General features: G+C 43.4%; 1 protein-coding gene across 1 annotated transcript in view; it reads left to right on the top strand.

Annotated features, from left to right (window-relative positions):
- slc20a2 (solute carrier family 20 member 2) overlaps nucleotides 1–21,316 on the top strand; it is a 51,370-nt gene that overhangs the window by 18,469 nt on the left and 11,585 nt on the right. The window contains 9 exon segments of the mRNA XM_030060345.1: nucleotides 7,335–7,951; nucleotides 10,307–10,447; nucleotides 11,781–11,866; nucleotides 14,061–14,157; nucleotides 14,343–14,462; nucleotides 16,165–16,398; nucleotides 17,096–17,673; nucleotides 17,675–17,733; nucleotides 18,004–18,189. Of these exon segments, the coding sequence (XP_029916205.1) occupies nucleotides 7,663–7,951; nucleotides 10,307–10,447; nucleotides 11,781–11,866; nucleotides 14,061–14,157; nucleotides 14,343–14,462; nucleotides 16,165–16,398; nucleotides 17,096–17,673; nucleotides 17,675–17,733; nucleotides 18,004–18,189 (1,790 nt within the window). The 5' untranslated portion in view covers nucleotides 7,335–7,662.

Genomic DNA, 21,316 nt, shown 5'->3' with positions numbered 1-21,316 from the left:
TCTCCCTCCTCATCGTCTCCTTTCCACTCAATCACATGCTCATCCCCGTTTTTATTGCTGTGTCCATCTTTTCCCATCTTTTCAGCCTACCGTTTCCCTCTGTCTGTGTTTCTCCCTCATACAGTCAGTTTATCTTTGGCATTCATTCATCTCCTCCACCACCTTCCCACTTTCCACTGATGTGAGGAGGCATGTGTAGCATGAAGGTAAGTACAGTTGATTCAGTGTCTCAGTTTGTCTGCCTGCCTGTCTGTCTATTTTTTTTTTTTTTTGTCCTACCCATCTCTGTCTCTTTTAAGTTAGCAAGCCATCTGGTAGATGCGTGCAGCCGGTGTCCTTGGCGCTACGGAGCATCGTTGCATACGCTTCAGGTGTAACAATCAGCCAGTGTTGGTTGGATAGCTAGTGAGTCATCATCTGACGCTGCATGCATGTATTTTGTACTTCTGGTCTTTGCAGCATGTTTCTGGAGATGGGCTAGTTGATCGAGAGGAGGGGGGGGGGGGGGGGGGGTTATTGTGTGGATAGTGCAGCTGCGTGTCAATGCAGACTGTTGCTCGTGACACAGTGTTTTGCACCATCTGTGGCTGTGCTGCAGTGGCATCTCATGCAGATTAATAAGCATTGTACAGTCAGCAGTGGCAGCAAACAATTAGAGAGTCGGAAGTGATCAGTGTAAATGGCTTATGCGAGGGTTTCTCTTCAGAGTTTGGCACGGTGCACAACACGCATCCGTTCTCAGAGGCTGACGTAAAACAGGTAAAATATTCTACACAGGTAGTGCTGTAGCCAGGCAGTTGACGTAAGCCTGCAAGGTACTAACAAAAGTAGAGGGATAAATGCTTTTCAGTTGATTTGTTTAAAAAAAAAAAAAAAAAGAAGGCTTTGTTACACACAACAAAGTCCTATTTATACATCACACTATTTAATTCCCCACATCTGTCCAGGTTTGGTTAACTGTCCCCCTTGTCAAAAACCATCAGTTTGTACTTTTGTTGGACTGGGACATTGTGATATAATGGATAATGATGGTTTAAGTTTGTGCCAGTCATCTGGGTGGCTGCTCTCCTTTACATTATTTGTGGTGATGTCAGCACATAGTCTAAACACAGTCAGTGTCGATGTCAGGACTCATTTTCCACAGAGACAAAGTCATGTGCTGTCAGTCATTGTCTTACAGTATGACAAACACTATCACAAATAACTGCAAGTTAGATAAGCTGTTGGAGTAAACATGAAGCCGTGACTTTGTTTCCTTTTTTATTTTTATATTGTGGTGTTGATGTTGAGTGTTGAGTGTCAGTGTGCATATTACTGTCAGTGTGCTTACTGTCAATCACCTGACTCCAGCTGGAAGAAATGCAAGTCTCCAACAGGAAATAATCCCTCAGAAAACATGTTGTCAGACTGTCACATCTGTGTCTCTTTATTTAGGCTCTCAGGATGCCAGTCAAGGTGGTTTTGACACCATAAAGTATGCATTAAAAATGAGTGCATGTTAAATAAATCTGATTGCATATGATCTGCATGAAGAATTTATGTGGGCAATGTGAACTACGTGTAGTTAGTCGTAAATGGTCTCTTTCTTAAATGATTGCGGTGTTTTCCTTTAAGATATTTTTAAAGCACTCTGTGTTGAATATGTTTTTGCTTTTGTGCCAATCTCACTTTTCCTTGAGTGGGTAATCTTGCTCTACATAAATCATAACTGAAAAGAAAAAGACAAAAAATGTTCCAGGTTCCTGTTTTTTCTTTTTTTTCAAAATACATTTTTTTCTCATTCACATTTGATGAAAAGGCCACAGTTCAGACTCGACTAATGATTATGAGGCGCTACTTTCCAAGGATGAAACTCCCAGCAGTCACAAGCTCCAAACGGATTCATTAATTGGGGCGAGGTAAACACTCCCAACACACACAGCGTGAGCATGCAGCCTCGAGCTGGTCGGGGCTCCTCTAACACACTGAAGGTCAAGCAGTCAGTGCAGTTGCAAGAAGCTGCACTGACTGAGACGCGGCCTTTTGACTCGTGCTGTCTGGTGGCTCTGCATCCTCTGATGATTGATTTTGTGTCGTGTCAGCTTTACAGAACCACCTCCGTTCCATCCAGTATTTAGGAGGACATTTTTGTGTGTGCATTTAAATTAAAACATGTAGATCTGTGATGTAATGACACCTGCCAGAGGAATTTATATTTATATTACCAAACTGAAACATCCTCTGCATGCATTGATCCGGTGAAACACCAAGATTCAAACAGGAGAGTGTATTCATGCCACAGCAAAACGATATGTTATTATACGCCGTTAAACCGTATTTTTTCAGTCGACAGGAAAAAGGAAAGTTTTATTGAACCCAGAATTCCAACGCTTGTTAGGGTGAAGGTTAATATGGGTTTCAGTTTCATTTTATGTTCTCATTAGCACTTGCTGGGCATTTTATTGAATTTCCATCTAGATCCCCTTGTTTTGTTTTGTCCCCCCCACCCCCCAACAATTTATTTATCTTGTGGTGGAGACTACATTTCAGCTTTCTCAATTATTCCTTCAGCAAGATTTGACCGCTGGCATTTAGGCTGACTAGGTTGCACTGAGCTTTCACATCTTTTGTTGGGGAACATCAGAAGTTTCCCAAGAGAGTGGAAACAATGGCAGGGCACTTATCCTATTTGACAAATGCAGTGTGAGCCCATGGCATGATTGTCACAGTCAGGGGCACATCATTTTTTATTTAATTTTTTTTCTTTTTTTTAGAAATACTGACATCTGGTTGGTTTGTGGGCTTTGACGTAGCCAGTTTGGATGTCACTGAATACATTTATTTTTGACTTTGTAATCCTGCAGCTATTCCAGTTGAAACGTGCTGGTTTTTTAATAGTAAAGCTTTGTCAAGTCGATCCTCGAGAGTAGCCGAATTCTGTCGCAGTTTTTGAACTGTTTGAATTCCTTCTGAAGGAAAATAGTTAATGCAGCATTAACTAAGTTAACCTCTAAACCCCTGTGATGAAGTTTAAGCCCACAGAAAATAGATTTTATGTGCACAGCTGGGAGTGGTGGCATGTGAACTTGTGTTCATGTGGTACAGTAGGCTGAGCTCTGCAGAGCGGTCCTAGTGTCAGCTGCAGCTGTCAGGTCGAGTTTCCCCGTTTAGAAAATTGTGGACCTGATTATAAAGGTCTGATGCGTGTGAGCAGTCCCCTCACTCAGGCTCAATTTTCCTTTTGACACACACTTGAAGCACCCATTACTGTGCTGTCTGTTTTCTCTGGTGGTGTGTTTGACAGTTGCTCATACTGTTTCCTGTGTGGCATCTCTGGTTCTGCGCTGTTTGACTGTGAGGTCTTCATGTGGTGCCCGTATTCCCCACATGAAATATTTACTCAGCTTCTCCCGGGTTATTCCCTCCAAGCTTAGCCCAGCCGTCGCCAGTGCACGAACTGTAAACAGTATTTATTTTCATGCCGCATTTCAAGTGTTACAAAGTGTCTGCAAACAATGAAACAGTGTTAAATAACCTCCAGAATTTATTTAAGCAGCCAAAAAGAAAAATGGGACTAATAAATGTAAGAATAAAAGACAAATACATTAACTTAGTCTTTATTTATTCTAGCACATTTTGAAACTGGAGATTACAGAAAGAAACTAATGTGCTTCACAACAAGAGTGACAGCAATTTAAGGAATAGACGTGTGATGTCAATTAATAATCTGAAATTTAATTTGCTCCATTTGTTTTCTCTTAGCAGCCTGAAGTCCCTAAGCTGGGCATTTTAACATCTGACAGCAAAGGAAGGCCTACTTGGCAAAAAAGCGCACAAGTAATAGTGTGCTTCACAGCGGCAAATGACCAATTAACGTAATCAGTAAGGTTAAACTACTAAAATACAAATAAACAATAATGATGATGATAAACGTGGACATTAAAACATTGATATTTTGATGTTGTTTCTGGCAAGGCATTTTAAGAGGCTGCTATTTGTGCCATGATGTCGAGTGAAGTTTAGTTCCTGAAGTTGAGCGGATGTTTTCCCCTGGATGTACAATTTGTTTAACTTTGATTTGCAAATAGTCATGGACAAGGCTTCAGGACTCAGGTGGAAGGTGGTGTAGTGAGAAGGGAGACCATCTTTCAGCCTCAGACTCCTTGTTAGCAAGTATCCACCCTGCTAAAGTGTCATTAAGCAAGGCCCTAAATCTGTACCAGGTCCAGGGGGGGCTGTAATGCTGCTGACCTCGAGCTCCGATGTCCCTGTGGAGCTGGATGGAAAGAGAATCTCCTCCTCAGGGATTAGCCACATTACTTTTATTCAGTCTTTTTCAAATTTGGTACCCAAGGCCAACTGGGATCTGTATCAAGCTTGTTTAATATATTTTTTTCAGCATTTCTGCTTTATCAGACAGTCACAGTGGAGAGAAATGGGAAAGATGGGGTATGATATGCAGCAAAGGGTCTAGGCCAGATTAGACCCCAGGCCACTGTGGCCTAGCTTTTGTATTACATGATGGGCGCTCTACATGGCGAGCCACAGGGACGCCCCAGATCTGTATCACGCTCCATGACTCCAAAAACTCCAAAAACGCTCCAAAAACTCCACGACACTGGCCATTTCTCTCAGTTTTACAACTTAGGGTCATTTTCATAAGTTGAGAGACGCTTGACTGCCCTCCCAGGTGCAGAATGCTGTTCCTGCTGGGCCTACTGTGACCTGATTCAGAGGCGGATTATTTTGAGGCTCACATTTGTGCGCTGTGGTTGGAAATGTTCAAGAGGAAGGAGTCATAACTGGCCCTGGGCTGTTGAGAACGGAGCTGCTTGCCCCTCACGTGATGGAGAGCACACAGTTAATGCCAAGAGAATGTGTTAGACCGGCCTCAAAGCTGTTTACATCTAATGCTTCCCACCCCGTCCACAATAAGCTTAACCACAGCAGGAAAAAGAAATGCACAGCTTATTGATGATTATCGATTGACTTTAATAATATGGTGTAGACACAGAAAAAAAAACAGGGGGAATTATTCGGAAGTCTGGGGATTTGTTCTCACACTCTTGTGGATTAGAGTTGTTTGGACGGCTGCTGCGTTGGTAGTCGAACCCTCCGTTTCCAAAGCGTGTTGTCGTCGCTGCTCGCTGCAGCATAAACAAGCCATGTGGAACTTTCCAGGGATGAGGGAAGCTGTTTGCCTGTTGCTGTTTTAAATGCAACGTGATCGGCTTCCCAACAGACACGCTCGAGCCTCGGGCCAGGCAGCACATCCAAAATCAAATGTCACGGTATCTTTGACCGACTGGCCTACCTTGATGTTGATCCTGATATTGTAGGAATGCCTATTGGTACTTTCATAAACTATTCACACACAAGGATTTTGATTTACAACCATTGGAAGTGTGGATAGAAAACAACAGCAACAAAAAAACAGAAAATTGCATCCTTTTATTGTATTCAGTCATTAAAACCAAGAAAAGACGACACTTACACTGTATCGTGATATTACAATATCCAAAGTCCCACACTAGTCTCATATCACAATATCAATATGCTATCAATATATTGCCCATCCAAAAAAATAATATTGGATGTTGGTTTGAAAAAAACTTCTAGCGACTGTTTTGGTTTTTCAGGGCTGGATAAAGTGTCATGTGGATAGGTTAGTGATAGTTTAAATTTGTTATAAACTAGAGTTATAAACTTCTGAAAATATTTCTGTCATCACGTTCTAAGTTTTAGGTTTCGTCTTATGTAGCTGATGTATTGGCAGCTAACATAACCAGCAGTTTTGCCAACACTAATTTAGAAATATAATGTCAAGCGCTGGAAATATCACATTAGGAAAACGATTAAGTATTTAAAGACTTTTCTTTTCAAAAAAGAAGTTCAGTCCTCTGTTATGAACAAATGGAGCAGCAAAAAGTAAACAGTTTGTACCTGTATGTAAGATATTTAAAGGACAACACACTCTAATCAACACTTATGTAAATTTGTGTACCTGCACTCGCCAGTGAAATCCTCAAAAATCACACTTTTAAATTAATGAGGTGATAAAATTGAGCGTAATGTCACAACCCCAGGATTTTAATTGCTGTATCTATATTCTGAGATAATAACTGCGGTGATATGAAATGCTAAAATTAGTTACAGTTAACTTTTTTATTTTATGCATCACAGGTGACTTTGTTGTGTTTCCCTTCGCTGGGTGAACTGTGTTACCCAGCCATGATCCCACCGCAGATTTCTGTGAACTCTCCCACCTCCAGCAGCAGTGTAGAAAACCTCGCTGCTGTTTTCCTCACTGCAATGCAGTCTCAAGGTTAATCCATGCACCGGTGTTTTTTTTTGTTTTTTTTATTACCTCAGCAAAGCTTCCTGCTCTGACTGAACTTGCTCCCAAAAGCCAGTCTCAAAACTTTTGTGTCGCCCGACTGTCACGCAGTAAGCACCTCAGCGGTCACGCCGAGGACAAGAGATAATAACTGCAACCGTAACTGTAATTACACTGTAATCTTTCCACCGGGCTGTTGTTGGCAGTAAGACTTCCTTCTGTCAGTCAGCAATTCTGGTTTAATAATGTTGGACATCAGTTTGATCAAAAGACTTTCCAGCATCACAGAAAATGTATAATTATGGTGATGTGGAACAGTATTTTGTCTTCATTGCCCAGTGGAGTTTAGCCGGGTACTTTTGCCAGACGCCATCAACGTTGTGTTAAGTTTTGGCCTGATCTGATATGTAAACAAGGTGAATTTTGTATTCCTGCTGGAGGTGATCTGAATGTGTGGCAAAGGTAAAACCTGTGAAACGAGAGCAGGTTTGGTGAAGACGCCAGCTGCCCCCTTGTTGTGTCAGGGTAAGGTCTTAATAGTCCGCTCCGACGCTGTGTGCATTGCTCACATCTCATTCTGGATACCGTGGATCTTTTTATAGCCTCGGCGCTGACAGCAAGCCCTCCGAACGGTCTGATTTGATTTCTTTGAAGTGCAGACTGTGATTTCCTATTGTGGCTATCTGAGCTGTCCTCAGTGTTAGCTCTCAAGTGCTCTCTTCATTTCATCAAAGTCAGCTCAGCATCATCATTATCCCCTGTGAAGTGAATCCTTTTGTGTTTTTGTTTATTTGTAAAAATGTTTTACTTTATGTGCTCTGCTCGCCTAATTCACACTCTTTCTCTTTCCGCTGTGTGCTGTCTAGGTCTCTATATGTCTTTTTTTTTCAGTATTTCTTGTTTTTAGTTGTTCTCAGGAGTTTCAGGGATGTGTTGCTTGGTATACAGGCGGAGAGAGTAATCATGGCTCGTGACAGTAATCTGTTTCTCTGTCTCTTCTCTGGTGTTTCTCCGGCAGGTGAAGGAACGTGCAGACAGCCTGTCTCAGCCCTAAGCGATGGAATGCTCCCTGCACCCACCATTACTCATCTCCAATCCTTGGACTGAGCTCCAAACGTTTAGTTAGCGGCTGTGCTTCTCCCCTCGAACTCTTCACAACCAGGGGACGAAGAAAAGGAGCGAGCTTACAAATAAAAGTCCTCCGCAAAAAAAAATAAATAAATAAAACAAAACGCACAAAGCACCTCAGTTTAGAGTCCATAAGCTAGTTTTTTTATTATTATAATTATTATTATTAATTTGTTTATTGTTTGCCCTGTGGATTCCTTTGGTGAAATCATATCAAGATGGATCTGGAAGCATATCTGTGGATGGTTATTATTGGCTTCATCATTGCCTTCATCCTGGCGTTTTCGGTGGGAGCCAATGATGTGGCCAACTCCTTCGGGACGGCAGTGGGCTCCGGCGTGGTCACGCTGAAGCAGGCCTGCATCCTGGCGTCCATATTCGAGACGCTGGGCTCAATGCTGCTGGGGGCGAAGGTGGGCGAGACCATACGGAAGGGCATCATCGACGTCAGCCTGTACAACGACACGGTGCCCGTGCTCATGGCAGGGGAGGTCAGCGCCATGGTCGGTAAGTTGGACGGACGAACGCGGTATACGTCTCCTTTTGCTCAAAAAAAATCTCAAAATCTGCCAGTGGGATCAGATAATTTCACTTGTTTCCTGTGCAGTTTCACTTATTACACAGATAGAGAAACAGACGACTTTTAATGATGACTGTTAATCTCTGGAGGGAAATGAAATTGTCATAGCAACAGGATACATTAAATACAAAAGACAAAGGGTGCATGAATTCAGCAGGATGTCACTATGATCCCCTGGGATAAATGGCAGCATGACTGGTGAATGGATAAATGAGGATATTGAAGTGTCAGGAATTTTTCTGGAAACAAGAATAAATATGTTTAAATAAGTCAGATCAGCTCACTAGTATCAAGAAAACAGAAGAAAATTGCCTAGAAAATTTTGAAAGCATGTTGGATTAACATTGGAAACAAGTGGGAGTATCTCACTGCACTGGTGGATATTTTCACATTATTTAAGTAAAACAAGATTTTAAAACTCGATATGAGACTAGATGGACTTTTTTGTGCTGAACAACTGCTTGTTCTCTGACTTCTTGCCAAAGAGGAATCTTTTTAAAAAAAAAAAAAAAATAGCTTCTGCACTTTTTTTCCAGAGTATAAAAGTTGCAAGGAGTTGGCCTTGTGTCTGGCAGGCAGATAGACATTTTAGCTCTATGAATAATTATTTGGTGGTATTACATAACACTAAAGAAAGAATCAGCAGCAGCACTGATGTAGGATGGATGCAGGATAAACACACCAAAGATGGGATTTCTGCTGTGACTACCGCAGAGAAAGAGGCATTGTGATGTGTTCTCCAAGCGACGTTTCCCTTCGGGTTTACATTTGATCTTGACTTTGTTGTCGGGGAAATGAGTAACGGGGCTCTGTCATGATTAGTGAGAGCATCACAATTTGATGTAAAACTCAGCATGATACAATCAACCGTATCACTAGGTTCTCTGCCATAACACCACCAATAATAATAATGATACTAACAAGAATAATAATAACAATAATAATAATAATAATAATGATGCTGATAATGATACTGATAATAATGATGTGATGCCTCATTGATCCCTGAAGGGAAATTTCACTTCCCCCGTCCTTAGAGGGGTCAGAGGTCAGGGGCAGCTGCAGAACAGCATTTCCAGCTGGTAGGGATTCAGTGTCTTGCCAAAAGGCACTTTAGCAGGGTGTCTGCAGGGGGCTTGAACCCGAGCCTCTGCATGAAGGATGGGGTAATGCTGATTAGTTAACACCCCATATGAGCGAAGCCTCAAGGAATAGCTGTACCAATCTGGGATTACCAGTTCTGGTCACATATTTACATAAATGAAGATTAAAAACTCGTCCAAGATGCAATTAAGACAAATAAGGATTTTTCTTTGACCTGAGGCAGGAAGAGGTTTTCATTGCTGCACTGTTTGAAACAAAATTGTTTGCTTGAACCTCCTGACTGTATTAGGTAATATTTGGAAAGTATGTTGTTGTTGTTTTTTGTTTTTTTAAGTCCCACTGGAGTTCCACACAAAGAGCGCAAAATCTTGTGTGTCAAAGTCCAATTTTGGGCTTTGACCAAAACTAGACCTGGGTTTGATTAGGTCAGGATCATTTAAATAATGGGCTCCAACTGTTCGTGAATGACAAAACCACATTTTAGCTGTGGTTATGGAAACCACTAAAAGGATGATGTGTTTTTGACAGATCAAGTACTACAATTATCTCGTTTAGCCATTTTACATCAAGGCCTACTCCTGATGTAAAGCCACAGTCCACAATTGTTTCGACCACCCCAGTTGTGGGTATGCCCACAGATTCTTGAAGAGTAGGATGCGTTGATGGATAATTGCTCTGCAATTTTCAGATTGCGTTGCGACTTTAAACACAGGCCCACTTTGTTCCAGTCTTCACAAACAACGCAAACCTAAACCAGCACTTTTGAATTTCTAAATGCACGCAGGTCCCATATTAAGATGTCAGAATCTGTCATAACTTAGTTGGAGATAAAAATGTCTCCTATCCAAAGATGTAAACATAAACGAAGAAAGTATGGGGGGCAAATATAGAGGTAGAGCTCGATTTCAGCTCTGCGTTGAGCCTTTAATCGTAGCTGTCCTCGGAGCCATCTACATTATCTCAGTGCTTATTTATTTCGCATTACTTAAACGAGAAACCTGAAACTGAAACGACTGTGCTTTCACCTTGTGATGGCAATGTCCACAGCTCAGGCGTCTATTGTAAATAATGTCAGAGAGGTTTTACTTGCCTTTGTGTGAGGACTGTAATTTTGTTGGAAGACAATGACAGGTCAAACATGATGAATGGTTTGATGAATGCCTCTGTTTTATCTACAGGGTCGGCGGTCTGGCAGCTCATCGCCTCCTTCCTCAGATTGCCCATCTCTGGCACCCACTGCATCGTGGGCTCCACCATCGGCTTCTCCATGGTGGCCATCGGCACCAAGGGAGTGCAGTGGATGCAGCTTGTTAAGATTGGTAATGACTAAGAGTTGGATGAGATGTGTGTGTGTGTGTGTGTGTGTGTGTGTGTGTGTGCAGCAAGACACCTACTCAAAAACAAATCAGTTCAAACAACGGAGGAGGGGGGGGCTGCATAAACGAGAAATACACAAAAATGAACACCAGGCCTCCATACATATCACATTAAATCTCTCACATATTTCACTTCTTTTGTCCAATTATTCAGATCCCCAGTAGAGGCCTTATGTAACGATGCAGCGCACTTCTCTAGAATAAGAATAAGATCACCACAAAGCCGCAGAATTCATATCCCGAACTGCTTCAAACAGACCTTAAAGGATAGGCTTTTTGGCTTCAAAGCAAAAAAAAAAAGACTATCCTTAAGATTTCACTTGAGGCGACGGCAAGAGGTAACAAAGCCGGGTACACAGGTGCTTCGGTGTTCAATATTTCTGGTAGGATTTTCGCTACACTATTCCGCAATTCAGGATTCATTTCAATCCCAAAATATCTGTGTGAAGCCACCAAGTACACCGATATCTCATATCCCACAAGAATTTCATTTAGTGTGTGCGTGTTTGGATGTGAGTGTTTGCACTTAAAGGGGGAAGAAAATCTGCCCTGGAATATTTGAAGACTGTTCAGAAAAAGAAAAAGAAGAAAAAAAAACAGCAGCTATTTGTAATTCACGATGCATTTCTGGATTCTTTGGGCTATTTGGTGGTGAATTTTTCTCAATCCTGTGGATATCTCACCAACGTATGTGATATGCCGTCACAGTGAGGTGTTTCCAGCTCATCTGCAAAAGAAAGAAAGAATGAAAAGAAAGAAAATGTTTTTTTTTTTTAATCTAAGAACATCAGCAGTTAACACTTTGAGCTTTGATGTCAGTCCCTCAAAATCACAGAAAGGAAATCATTGTTTTTGCACCGATGCTCATAAATCATACAGGGAGAAATCCACCGCAGAAAAGACACAGAAATTTCACTTTCTCTAACAACAGCTGCCTCAGTGCACCATCACTATCACTTTTCCTCTTTGCGTGTAACACATATAACCCACAGCTGAATGCAACAAGTTCAAACCGGTTCTGTGTGGTTTGTTGAAAGTCATTCTGGGAAATGTAGGAAATCACGAAGTGCAGCAGAAACAGATGAGGCACACTGAGGGAAAGTGGACATAAAATATTCTGTGAACATCACAGGTTGATGATACAGGACAGTGTGAGAATATCTGGAGGTGTGTGTGTGTGTGTGTGTGTGTGTGTGTGTGTGTGTGTGTGTGTGCGTGTGCGTGTTTTTTCCTGCCTGCTGTTTTTCTGATCATCTCTCTGTTTCTCCTGCTCCAGTGTCATCGTGGTTCATCTCCCCCCTGCTCTCTGGACTCATGTCTGGACTCCTCTTCCTCCTCATCAGACACTTCATCCTCAACAAGGTGAGCTCACATCGCCGCACAGCTGCACTCGGCTCGCTGGTGTCAATCAGAAAAGCCGGATTTAATCATGATTAGGGCGATAAGATAAAATAGGATAGACACAGGTCTTGTTTAAAAACATACACCATCTGTCTTAACAAGCTATTTACTCTCATATTCAGGATCAAAATCTTGTTTTTCTTAAAACAAGTGAAAAAATCCCCGTGATCCCAATGATAATCCCACTTGCCTTACAATGCCAATCAACTTGTTTACTGAATTTTCCTTTACCAAGTGTCATTTTCTTGATACTAGTGGGTTGATCTGCTTGTTATCAGAAAAAAAATCCAGAGTAAAATGAAACTACATTGGTAAAAAGTGGGATTATCTCATCCCACTGGAAGATTTTTCTATTTGTTTTAAGAAAATCAGGATTTTAACACTGAACATGAGACTAAATGACTTGTTAAGATGGGGAGTTTTTTGCAAGGCACTCGCACACACCAACCCTCCTTTGTCATTTAAAACCCCAAACATTTTCTATTTAATTTTGAATGAATAACTTGAATTTCTCTTGTATAACTTTGTCAGATAGGAAGCTCAGACATCTTGGCGCTGCAGCACTAATGATAGAAACCAGGTTCATGACTGATCATGTAGTAAAACATTGACAGCGGTGCCAGTGTATAATTTTATGATCCACGCAGTTAAACAACTTTTTACAGACACAGACTGCACACATAAACACACATACACACACACAGACTTATCCAAGGAATTTCATCACAGATAAAATCCATTTGATTTGGCAACAGCGGCAGATCTGTAGTTATGTAACAGGCAGCCGCTGACAGACTAGGAAGAGAAAAGTGTTTCAGATCATCCTGAGGTCACAACCATTGGATTATGCAGGAATGACTCATAGGACGATTTTTCATTTGGACTCGGGAGTTATTGTATAGCTGGGTCAAATTCAGGGTGGGTTCAACTCAGTCACTGCCGGCTGTTTGCGTCAGCTCAGGGGAATATTTGGCGTTCCTATCATATCAGATACTCACTTTTATGTTGAGCTTTGTTGCAAAATGTGCAGTCAGAGAGGTGATTTATTTTGTAGATGTGAGATTTTTGCCTCAACATGCCCTACTCTGTGTGTATTTAGCCCATCAAACTTCTAAGTCCACACATTGTGCAAGAAATTATGTCACACACCTAGACCTCATTACTTGTTTTCACTTTGGGCTCTGTCACACTCATGATCTGGACTCAGCTGATCTTTACTCCATAGAGGCTGCATTAATCATACTTATAAGCATTTATGAGTCATATGTATCAGAACTGAAAAGGATTCACAAAGCCATGTGAGAAGGCTGACTGGTGTCCTGATGTGAAGAAATTTGCCTGTGTCCTTCTGCTTCTCTGAAAGCTACAGATCCGAAGTGACCTTGCTAATCTGTGGCTCTGCTTACACTTGACACTCGCCTGTGACTTTTGTCACCTGATCAGGCACCACAGTGTGAGCAAAATCTAACTTTTGTGCATCTTTGCCTTTTAGTTAGTCCATTTCAGAGCTACTCTGGGATCTGAGTTCACTGTGGCCCAAATGCAATTTGGCTGCAGAGCGCACATTTACATTTTAAGCACATAGCTGAGGCTTTTATCCATAGTGATGCACAGTGAATGAGCTGGCGCCTTTCTCAAGGGCACCTTGGCAGCTGATGGTCACAGTGGCCATCCTGCCACCACATGGGCACAGAGGAGGGGAGAAAGAACAAGATGATTATAACAAAGATTTAAATGAATACAGCTTGACTAGATGAAAAGCTCATTAATCATTTTGTACTGACCAAAAAAATCCCAGTACCATCAGAGAGTGGAGTTCACTGTCAGCGGATTAACTGGCATTTCAGTCCCACGTTCTGAGCCCTGCCACTGTCCTGGGTCCTTATCGGATTCAGAAGTGTAGATATGTCACCTGCTAATTTGTGACCCGGTCAAAGCACAGTGGTTCAGAACATGCTTTACATTTTAGGTAGGCGGTATCCCTTTTAACCTATGCAGTATGATAAGTTGGTAACCAGGTAACATCATTTTTTATTATGTAGTCTCCGGTTAAAAAGATGAAGAAATCGTGCTTGTCATTAAAGTGCTGATATTGTTTATCATTATTATACATGAGAAACTTCATCACAAGCCCATGTGTGTGTTTTATCCACAGGATGACTCTGTCCCGAACGGGCTGCGAGCCCTGCCCCTCTTTTACGCCTCCACCATAGGGATCAACACCTTCTCCATCATGTACACTGGAGCCCCATGTAAGCATGTCAGCTCTTCAGAGAGATAATATTTACATTTTTTGTGATTAAATTATAAGGAATACTTGCAGACAAAACAATGCCTTTGAAGCTAATTGCAAGGTATTGATTTCTAACACACATTTCTCGTGTGTGTGTGTGTGTGTGTGTGTGGGCGTATGTGCGTGTGTGTGCTTCCATTGCAGTGCTTGGGTTAGAGATGCTACCAGTCTGGGCCATCTTTCTCATCACTCTAGCTGGGTCGCTCGTCTGTGCTGCTCTGGTCTGGATATTCGTGTGTCCATGGATGCGGAGGAAAATAGCAAGTAGGTATCTGTGTGTGTGTGTGTGTGTGTGTGTGCACGCGTGTTTGTGTGTTTGTGCGACTACTCTTTCTCACGCCGTCTGAAAGCTTCGCGCTCGGACCCTGGCCTGACAACAGGGCCTCAACCCCAGCTCGGCACACTCTGTGCTGCTTTGTGACACCAAACAACGGCTGCCAGCGGATGTGTTCTCTTGTTGCCCTCTGCCAAAACCGCTAAAGCCTCCAAAAAAACTCGGTGAACTCTGTGTAGTCTGGTTTCTGTGCTCAGACTCTTATTTTTTCAGCGGTAGAGCTGCTGGGCTTTAGTGTCCTCCCAGTGTCCTCGGGTTAAGATCATAGCCCGCAGTGTTAAAAGCTTTCAGACTGCAGTCCAGTTTGAAGACTTTGTTATTGCCCTAATGGGAAAATCAGCCTGCAGCGAGGCACACAACACAGTACAAGATCACAAAAGAGATAAAACACAGATGTGACATTTTGAATACAACGGTGGAAAGAGCAGGAGGTAGAAAATCTGACAGAGTGGTGGACATAGGGGCAGAGAGTTTGTCTCATTTAAGTGAGTTTGCATCATGTGTGGATGAAGGAGAACTTCAGGCCGGTGCAACGGTCCACACGCTAAACATGCGATGCAAATTGTAAGCCTCGTTGACTTTACTGGATATAGTTTGCAAGTGCAAGACGCCAATCACATATCAAAGCTGAAGGAACGGATAAATGCTTTACTCTCATGACAAAATTAGGTTAATGAGGCATGAAAATGTAAATTGGATTCCAAGATGTGAAAGAAAGAGGCAGAAATTGTGCTTTTGTGGTGGTGATTTTGAAATTTCAAGCCAGTCGGTAAAAAAAAAAAAAAAAGTACAATCATTTGCTGCACTGCAACTCAGTAATTCAAGTTCAACAGTCATACAAATGTGGAAGTCAAGATCTTTAGTGCTGCAGTGCAACCAGAGCTTCAGCCTTCTGACTGAGGTGTGAGGGTGACTGAGGCCGGCTTGACCTGTTGCTTAACGTGTCATGACCTCTGAATGCCGGCAAGGATTCTAGGTGATATTATCCATCCTAATCTGGACATTGCTGCATCCGTCAAAGTGAAACAGCCGGTGATTGAGAGTGTTTATGTGTTTGTGCCGGGGGGGGGGAGTTTTGTAGTGAGGAGGGGGTCTGTCGGCGCTGGGATTAGTTTGCTGTGGATCAGCTGATGCCTATACTCCTGTTTGTGCTGTTTGTGGAATGCCACTGCATAGCTTTCTCTTTGTTTGTCTCCACTTCCAGGCCTTTCGTTATTGTAATTTTATATCAGGGCTGAGCACCAGTGCAGTTTCAAGAAAAACAGCCATTCTGAAACACAGACTGCCCTTTTCTTTGAAATTATATACAGCAGGTGTGCGATCCACAAAACTGTGCCTTGTGCACCAAATCAAAGATTCACTGAAGGAACTCTTTCAGTCATATAAAGTCTTTTTGAAACACCCTCTCTGCATTTTCTATGTGGATCAAATGTTTTTTGTTTTTTTTTTACCCAGTGTTTCTCCATCATACATTAGGCACATTAGGTATTTGCTGTCTGGGTGTCTAAAATTAAGATGCAACCATCAAAATTGTCTCTAAACAAGACACTGTAGCTTGGAGGAATTCCTCTTTATCTGGTTAGAGCAGTTCTTAGTGTCCACGCCTGCTAAACCTCCCGCTGCTTCCACCAGGTCGCCTCAAGAAGGAGCAGGCCCTGTCCAGGATCTCTGATGAGAGCCTGGACAAGATCCCCGAGGAGGAGGAAGAGAGCCCGGTCTTTAAGGAACTTCCGGGGGCCAAAGGCACAGATGAAGCTGTGTTGCCGCTCACCGGAGGCAGCAGTGACCGAGGCACCCGCAACTCCAGCGGAGAGCTCAGCAACCTCGCCAACGGAGGCACTGTCCTACCGAACGGCAGGGTGTATGGTAAGAGCAAGCCAAGTTCATATGGGTCGTTGTACATTTAAACAAACCAAGGGTGACCTGTGTGCAATTATGTTTTTGTATGTGTGAGGTGCTCTGGGTGGTTTCTGGCGTGTTGGTGTCGCTGTGATGGACCATTCCGTCTCATTTTGTGGATACTGCATCCCAGTGTAAAAATGCATCATTCCCCAAAGGCTTGTCAGAATTGACCCAGCACTGTTTGACATATTGAGAGTGAAACTTAGGACCCTGTTGGAATGATGGAAAATGCCCGTCCTTTTGTCAAAATCAGTCATTCTCCCAAGTGTGTCCAAAACAGGCCAGCAGTGGCTCACAAATGATGGACTGACAAACAGATGGAGCCCATCCCATTTTCCAGTCTTCAGTCATAAGGGACAAAAGTGACTTAAAAACTTAAAGCATCAACACATCCAGTTAAACGACCAGTGGTGAATGGGCATGTTTGGAAAACATTTTCTTTGCTCATCATATTTAGCCTCTCTGTGGATGAAGGAAGTAAACACAGCCCTGTTGCTATATAAATATGTCTTTTGAGGGGTTGTGACAGTTGGAAGAAACAAAGACAACCTTGGCCAGAGCAAAACAATAATGATAAAGGAAAAGGTCTGAATAAGTTTGTACAACTTCAGTCATCATGACCTGAAATATTCTCTTCTCTTTCCTTCCTTCTGTCCTCCAGGCCGGACTCACTCCATGACTAACGGCTGCCTCAAGTCACCGGTCTCCAACGGCAGCTTCAGCTTCGATGGCCACATGCGCAGCGATGGCCAGGTCTACCACACAGTGCACAAGGACTCGGGTCTGTATAAAGACCTGCTCCACAAAATCCACCTGGGCCGCCTGGACGATAGCGAACGCTCAGGCTCCAACGCCGGCCCGCCTGACAACAACTACCGCCTGCTGCGCCGCAACAACAGCTACACCTGCTACACAGCCGCCATCTGCGGCATGCCCGTCCAGCCGCTCATGCGCACCGAGTCACGCGAAGACAGCGAGAAGCTGGTGGGCGAAGGAAGCGGGAGGAGCAACAGCGTGTCCTACTCCAAGAAGCGGGTGCGCTACGACAGCTACTCGTCGTACTGCAATGCCGTGGCGGAGGCTGAGATCGAGGCGGAGGAGGGCGGCGTGGAGATGAAGCTGGCCACGGAGCTGGAGGGGGTGGAGGAAGGAGGGGCGCCGGCACCGGTGCCTCTGGACGACTTGGGCGATGAGGATCGTGAGGAGAAGGACAAGCCCGAGGTGTTCCTGCTCTTCCACTTTCCTGCAGATCCTCACCGCCTGCTTCGGATCCTTCGCCCATGGTGGCAACGATGTCAGGTGCTGCCCCCTGCTGCTCACACGACACCGACATCCTGTATGGCCACTGCACTGACCAAATTTAGAACAGGATATTTCGCCTTAAACATATAACCGAAACTTTAAATGAGAATGATTTGCACACTTTAAATGTATACTTAGTTATCCCTGAATTTTTTTGCCTCAAATTAAGATTTGGGTCGATTCTGCTGACACCTCGGAGGAACTGATGAGGGGAGCTAATGTTACACACACTATGTTAAAAATGTGACTCCTTTCCCTCCTATGCAGTAATGCCATTGGGCCACTGGTGGCGCTCTGGATGATCTACGACCAGGGCGGTGTGATGCAGGACGCTGCTACCCCAGTCTGGCTGCTCTTTTACGGCGGTATCGGCATCTGCGCTGGCCTGTGGGTGTGGGGCCGCCGTGTTATCCAGACCATGGGAAAGGACCTGACTCCCATCACCCCCTCCAGGTGAGGAAGCCTCCACATGGGGGGATTTGGCCGAGGAGAGGGTGTCTGTCTCTGTCTGTGTGTGTGTGTGTATATGTGTGTTTGTGAGTGTGAGACAGAGTGAGAATTGAGAATGGCTGGCAGAGGCGCCGGGCCCTGTTTGACATGAGAACATGCCAGTATGTTCACTTTCACAATCATCACCAGGCCCAGAGACGCTGACACACACAAACACAAAGTGCCTCCAGTGCAAAATCTAAAGGTTGAGGTACATGCATACATATTAGAGTATAAGTACACACACATGCTTATACTACATTCACAAGCTGACATTTATTTTATCTGTGTGGCTAATATAACTCTACTCCTGTGTAAAAGCATAGTGCTGTAAAGAGACTTTCCAGTGTTTTGTCTCTAGTCTGTTTTAATCATAAACAAAGTGATTCTGTCTCCTTCCTCCTTTCAGATATTTTAAGCCAAATTTACAGCGACTGCTAAAAAAAAAAATGTTAAAAAAAAAACAAGAAGTGACTGTTTTGACTTTATTCCAGTCTCCTTACAAATAATTAGTTGTGAAAATATTATCATTGGTCTATAATAAAGTGGTAATACATAAAACGCAGACTAAATTCATATCTTAAAATGATGAAGAATGACCTGCTATCAGCAATAAGCCCTCCAATAGGGATAAGAATAATTTTGAGGTTAATTGAGGTTGATTGTTGGACACGTCTGGATTTATTATGACGACTTCTGAGAAAGAGACAGGGACATTCGTAAAGAGCAAATAACCAATATCCCAAGATGTTGTTGTCGTTATTGACTTGGGAATCTCGTTGATGTAATTACCTTTTTAAGTATTTTTTTTAGATGTCAAAGATTCAAATCAAATTTAAACACGGCAACAAGGCAAACTGTACACTATCCGGTCTTCTACCAGCGATAATTTTAGCATTAGGAGCAAAACCTCAGTCAGTCCTCTCAGTCACTACAGTTTGAACAAAGAGCCTTTAGTCCATGATGTCCATTTAAAAGTTTTTAGATAACCGCGGTTTTAAATGTCATTATGTAGAGGCTATAAATTTTGATTTACTGTCTTAATGTAATTTTTAATGATACGTTTTGTACAGTCATGGTGAAAGCCGGCACCAGTAATTTGTTCATGCTCTCGTTGATCTGATGTGCATAAATACAAATATGCTGCCTGAAGAAAAGCATATCTTTTTATTTATTTATTTATTTATTTATTTTCACATTGATTAACAGAGCTGATCTTTGGAACGCAGTCACACATTATGCAATTGATTTTTCTCGGCGAACAGCAAAAAGCACATGAACCCTAAACTCTCCCAGCAGTAATCTGTTATTGTTTTGGAATAGGTTTTAGAAACCTGCGGTAATAATTGGCTCTGTAATGGCCCTTTGCATGGAGAATGAAACGGGAATGATAGCCTCTCGATCCCTTCCCCTGCCCTTTGGACTCTTTGCGTAATAGTTATGAATAATCAAGCAGCGTCGTAGACTCCAGCACACAAAGCCCCGGGGCTCTCTTAGTTCCCCACCGTAACCATAAAACGCTGACATAAATTGTAATTAAACACACAGTCCCTCACACACGCTTAACCACTTACTGTTGCTCCTCTGGCCTTGGGACCTCTCTCTCTCCCCCTCTCTCTCTTTCTCTCTCTCGCTGTCCTCTTGTCTTCCCACGCATTAGCTGAGGAGAATTTCTGTGTGTGTGTGTGCATCTAAGGTATGTTTGTGTGCGTTCTCCAGTGTGTATGTGTATGTGTGTGTGGAGGAAGGAGGGAGGGGGGGTTTACTCTGTTGCCTGGCAGGAATATCACACAGGGTTGCAGGAAGTTGTTTGGCAACTGTGGGCCAAACTCTGGGAAGAAGAGCGGGAGGGGGAAGGAGGAGGGGGAAGGAAGCCACAGTGGGAACCCTGGCCTCTCATCTCCAGCCACAGGGAGGGACGCCAGACTGGCTCATTCTCTCTCTCTCTCTCTCTCTTTCTCTCTTTTTCTTTCTCCCTCGGCTTCTTTTTCCACTCTTTCTTGCATTTTCGCCCTCCTTCGTTCTCGCCTTCTCTTGTCACTTTCCCCCTCGCCCTCTCCACTGCCTCTCCGTTTCTCCACGCATCCCCTTCTTCATTTCCTTGCCCTTGTCTTTTTGCCTTTTATTCCTCCCCGCTTCTCTCACTGCATCTTTTTCTCTTCAGTCTTATTCCGGGCATCCCACTCACCCCTAAATCTCTCTCCTCTCTCCCTTTTTCTCCGAGTCTCACAGTCTTTCTCACGCGCCTCGCTCCATCTCCATCTCATTATTTTTCCCCCTCTTTTCCCTCTTCGTCTTCATTTCTCCTCGTTTCACTGCTTCCCTCCCCTGTCCCCTCTGTGCTCCTCTGTCTCCGTCTCTCCATCACCAGATCCGTCTTTTTCCAGGGCACAAAGAGGAATTTGCTCTGGTTCACCGTTCTTAAAGGCTCTCTTTCCTCTAGAGTCTGTTTCCATGCATCATCCTGACAATAAGGTTTGTTCGGAAGCAAAAGCACAGACAAAATGGAGGGCAAGGACAGGAAAGTGTCTATATGTTGTGTGTGTGTGTGTGTGTGTGTGTGTGTGTGTGGCTGAGCATGTGTTTGAGCAGACACTGTGTATATGGTGATGGTGTGTTTTTCACAGTGTTAATAAACGCATTTTAATCTTTAAATATGGCTTTTTGTTGCTCTGGCTGGCCCGTCCGTCAAACTGCCACAGGGACAGATTGCTGCAGATCAAATTGGCCGACTGGTCTCGCCGAGGTTTGCCAACGGGACACTCAGACAAACCCAGATACTCCTGCCTTTTTCCACTGACCTGATCCCGTGTGGCACACTTATATAATTGGCCCGCTTCACAATAGCTCCAAGTCGCCGGCGTGGTAGGCGGAGCCAGCAGTTGCATGTGTGCAGATCTGCAGCAGGCGCTGTTGTTGACAAAACACGACCTGTTGTCAGATAGACTGGGTGGGATACTGGGAGGGTGCTTCCTCAAAGAGACATATTGTGAAGGCTCTGATACACACACACATGCACACACACGCACACACACACACCGATCTCTATGTGCTGTATGTTACAAGTTTCTTTTTAGATTAGCCGTCCACA

This window comes from Myripristis murdjan, chromosome 9 (assembly GCF_902150065.1).
Source record: "Myripristis murdjan chromosome 9, fMyrMur1.1, whole genome shotgun sequence".
NCBI classification, from domain to species: domain Eukaryota; kingdom Metazoa; phylum Chordata; class Actinopteri; order Holocentriformes; family Holocentridae; genus Myripristis; species Myripristis murdjan.
Note: the sequence above shows the minus strand (reverse complement) of the source record. Positions and strands in the feature narration are given on the sequence as shown.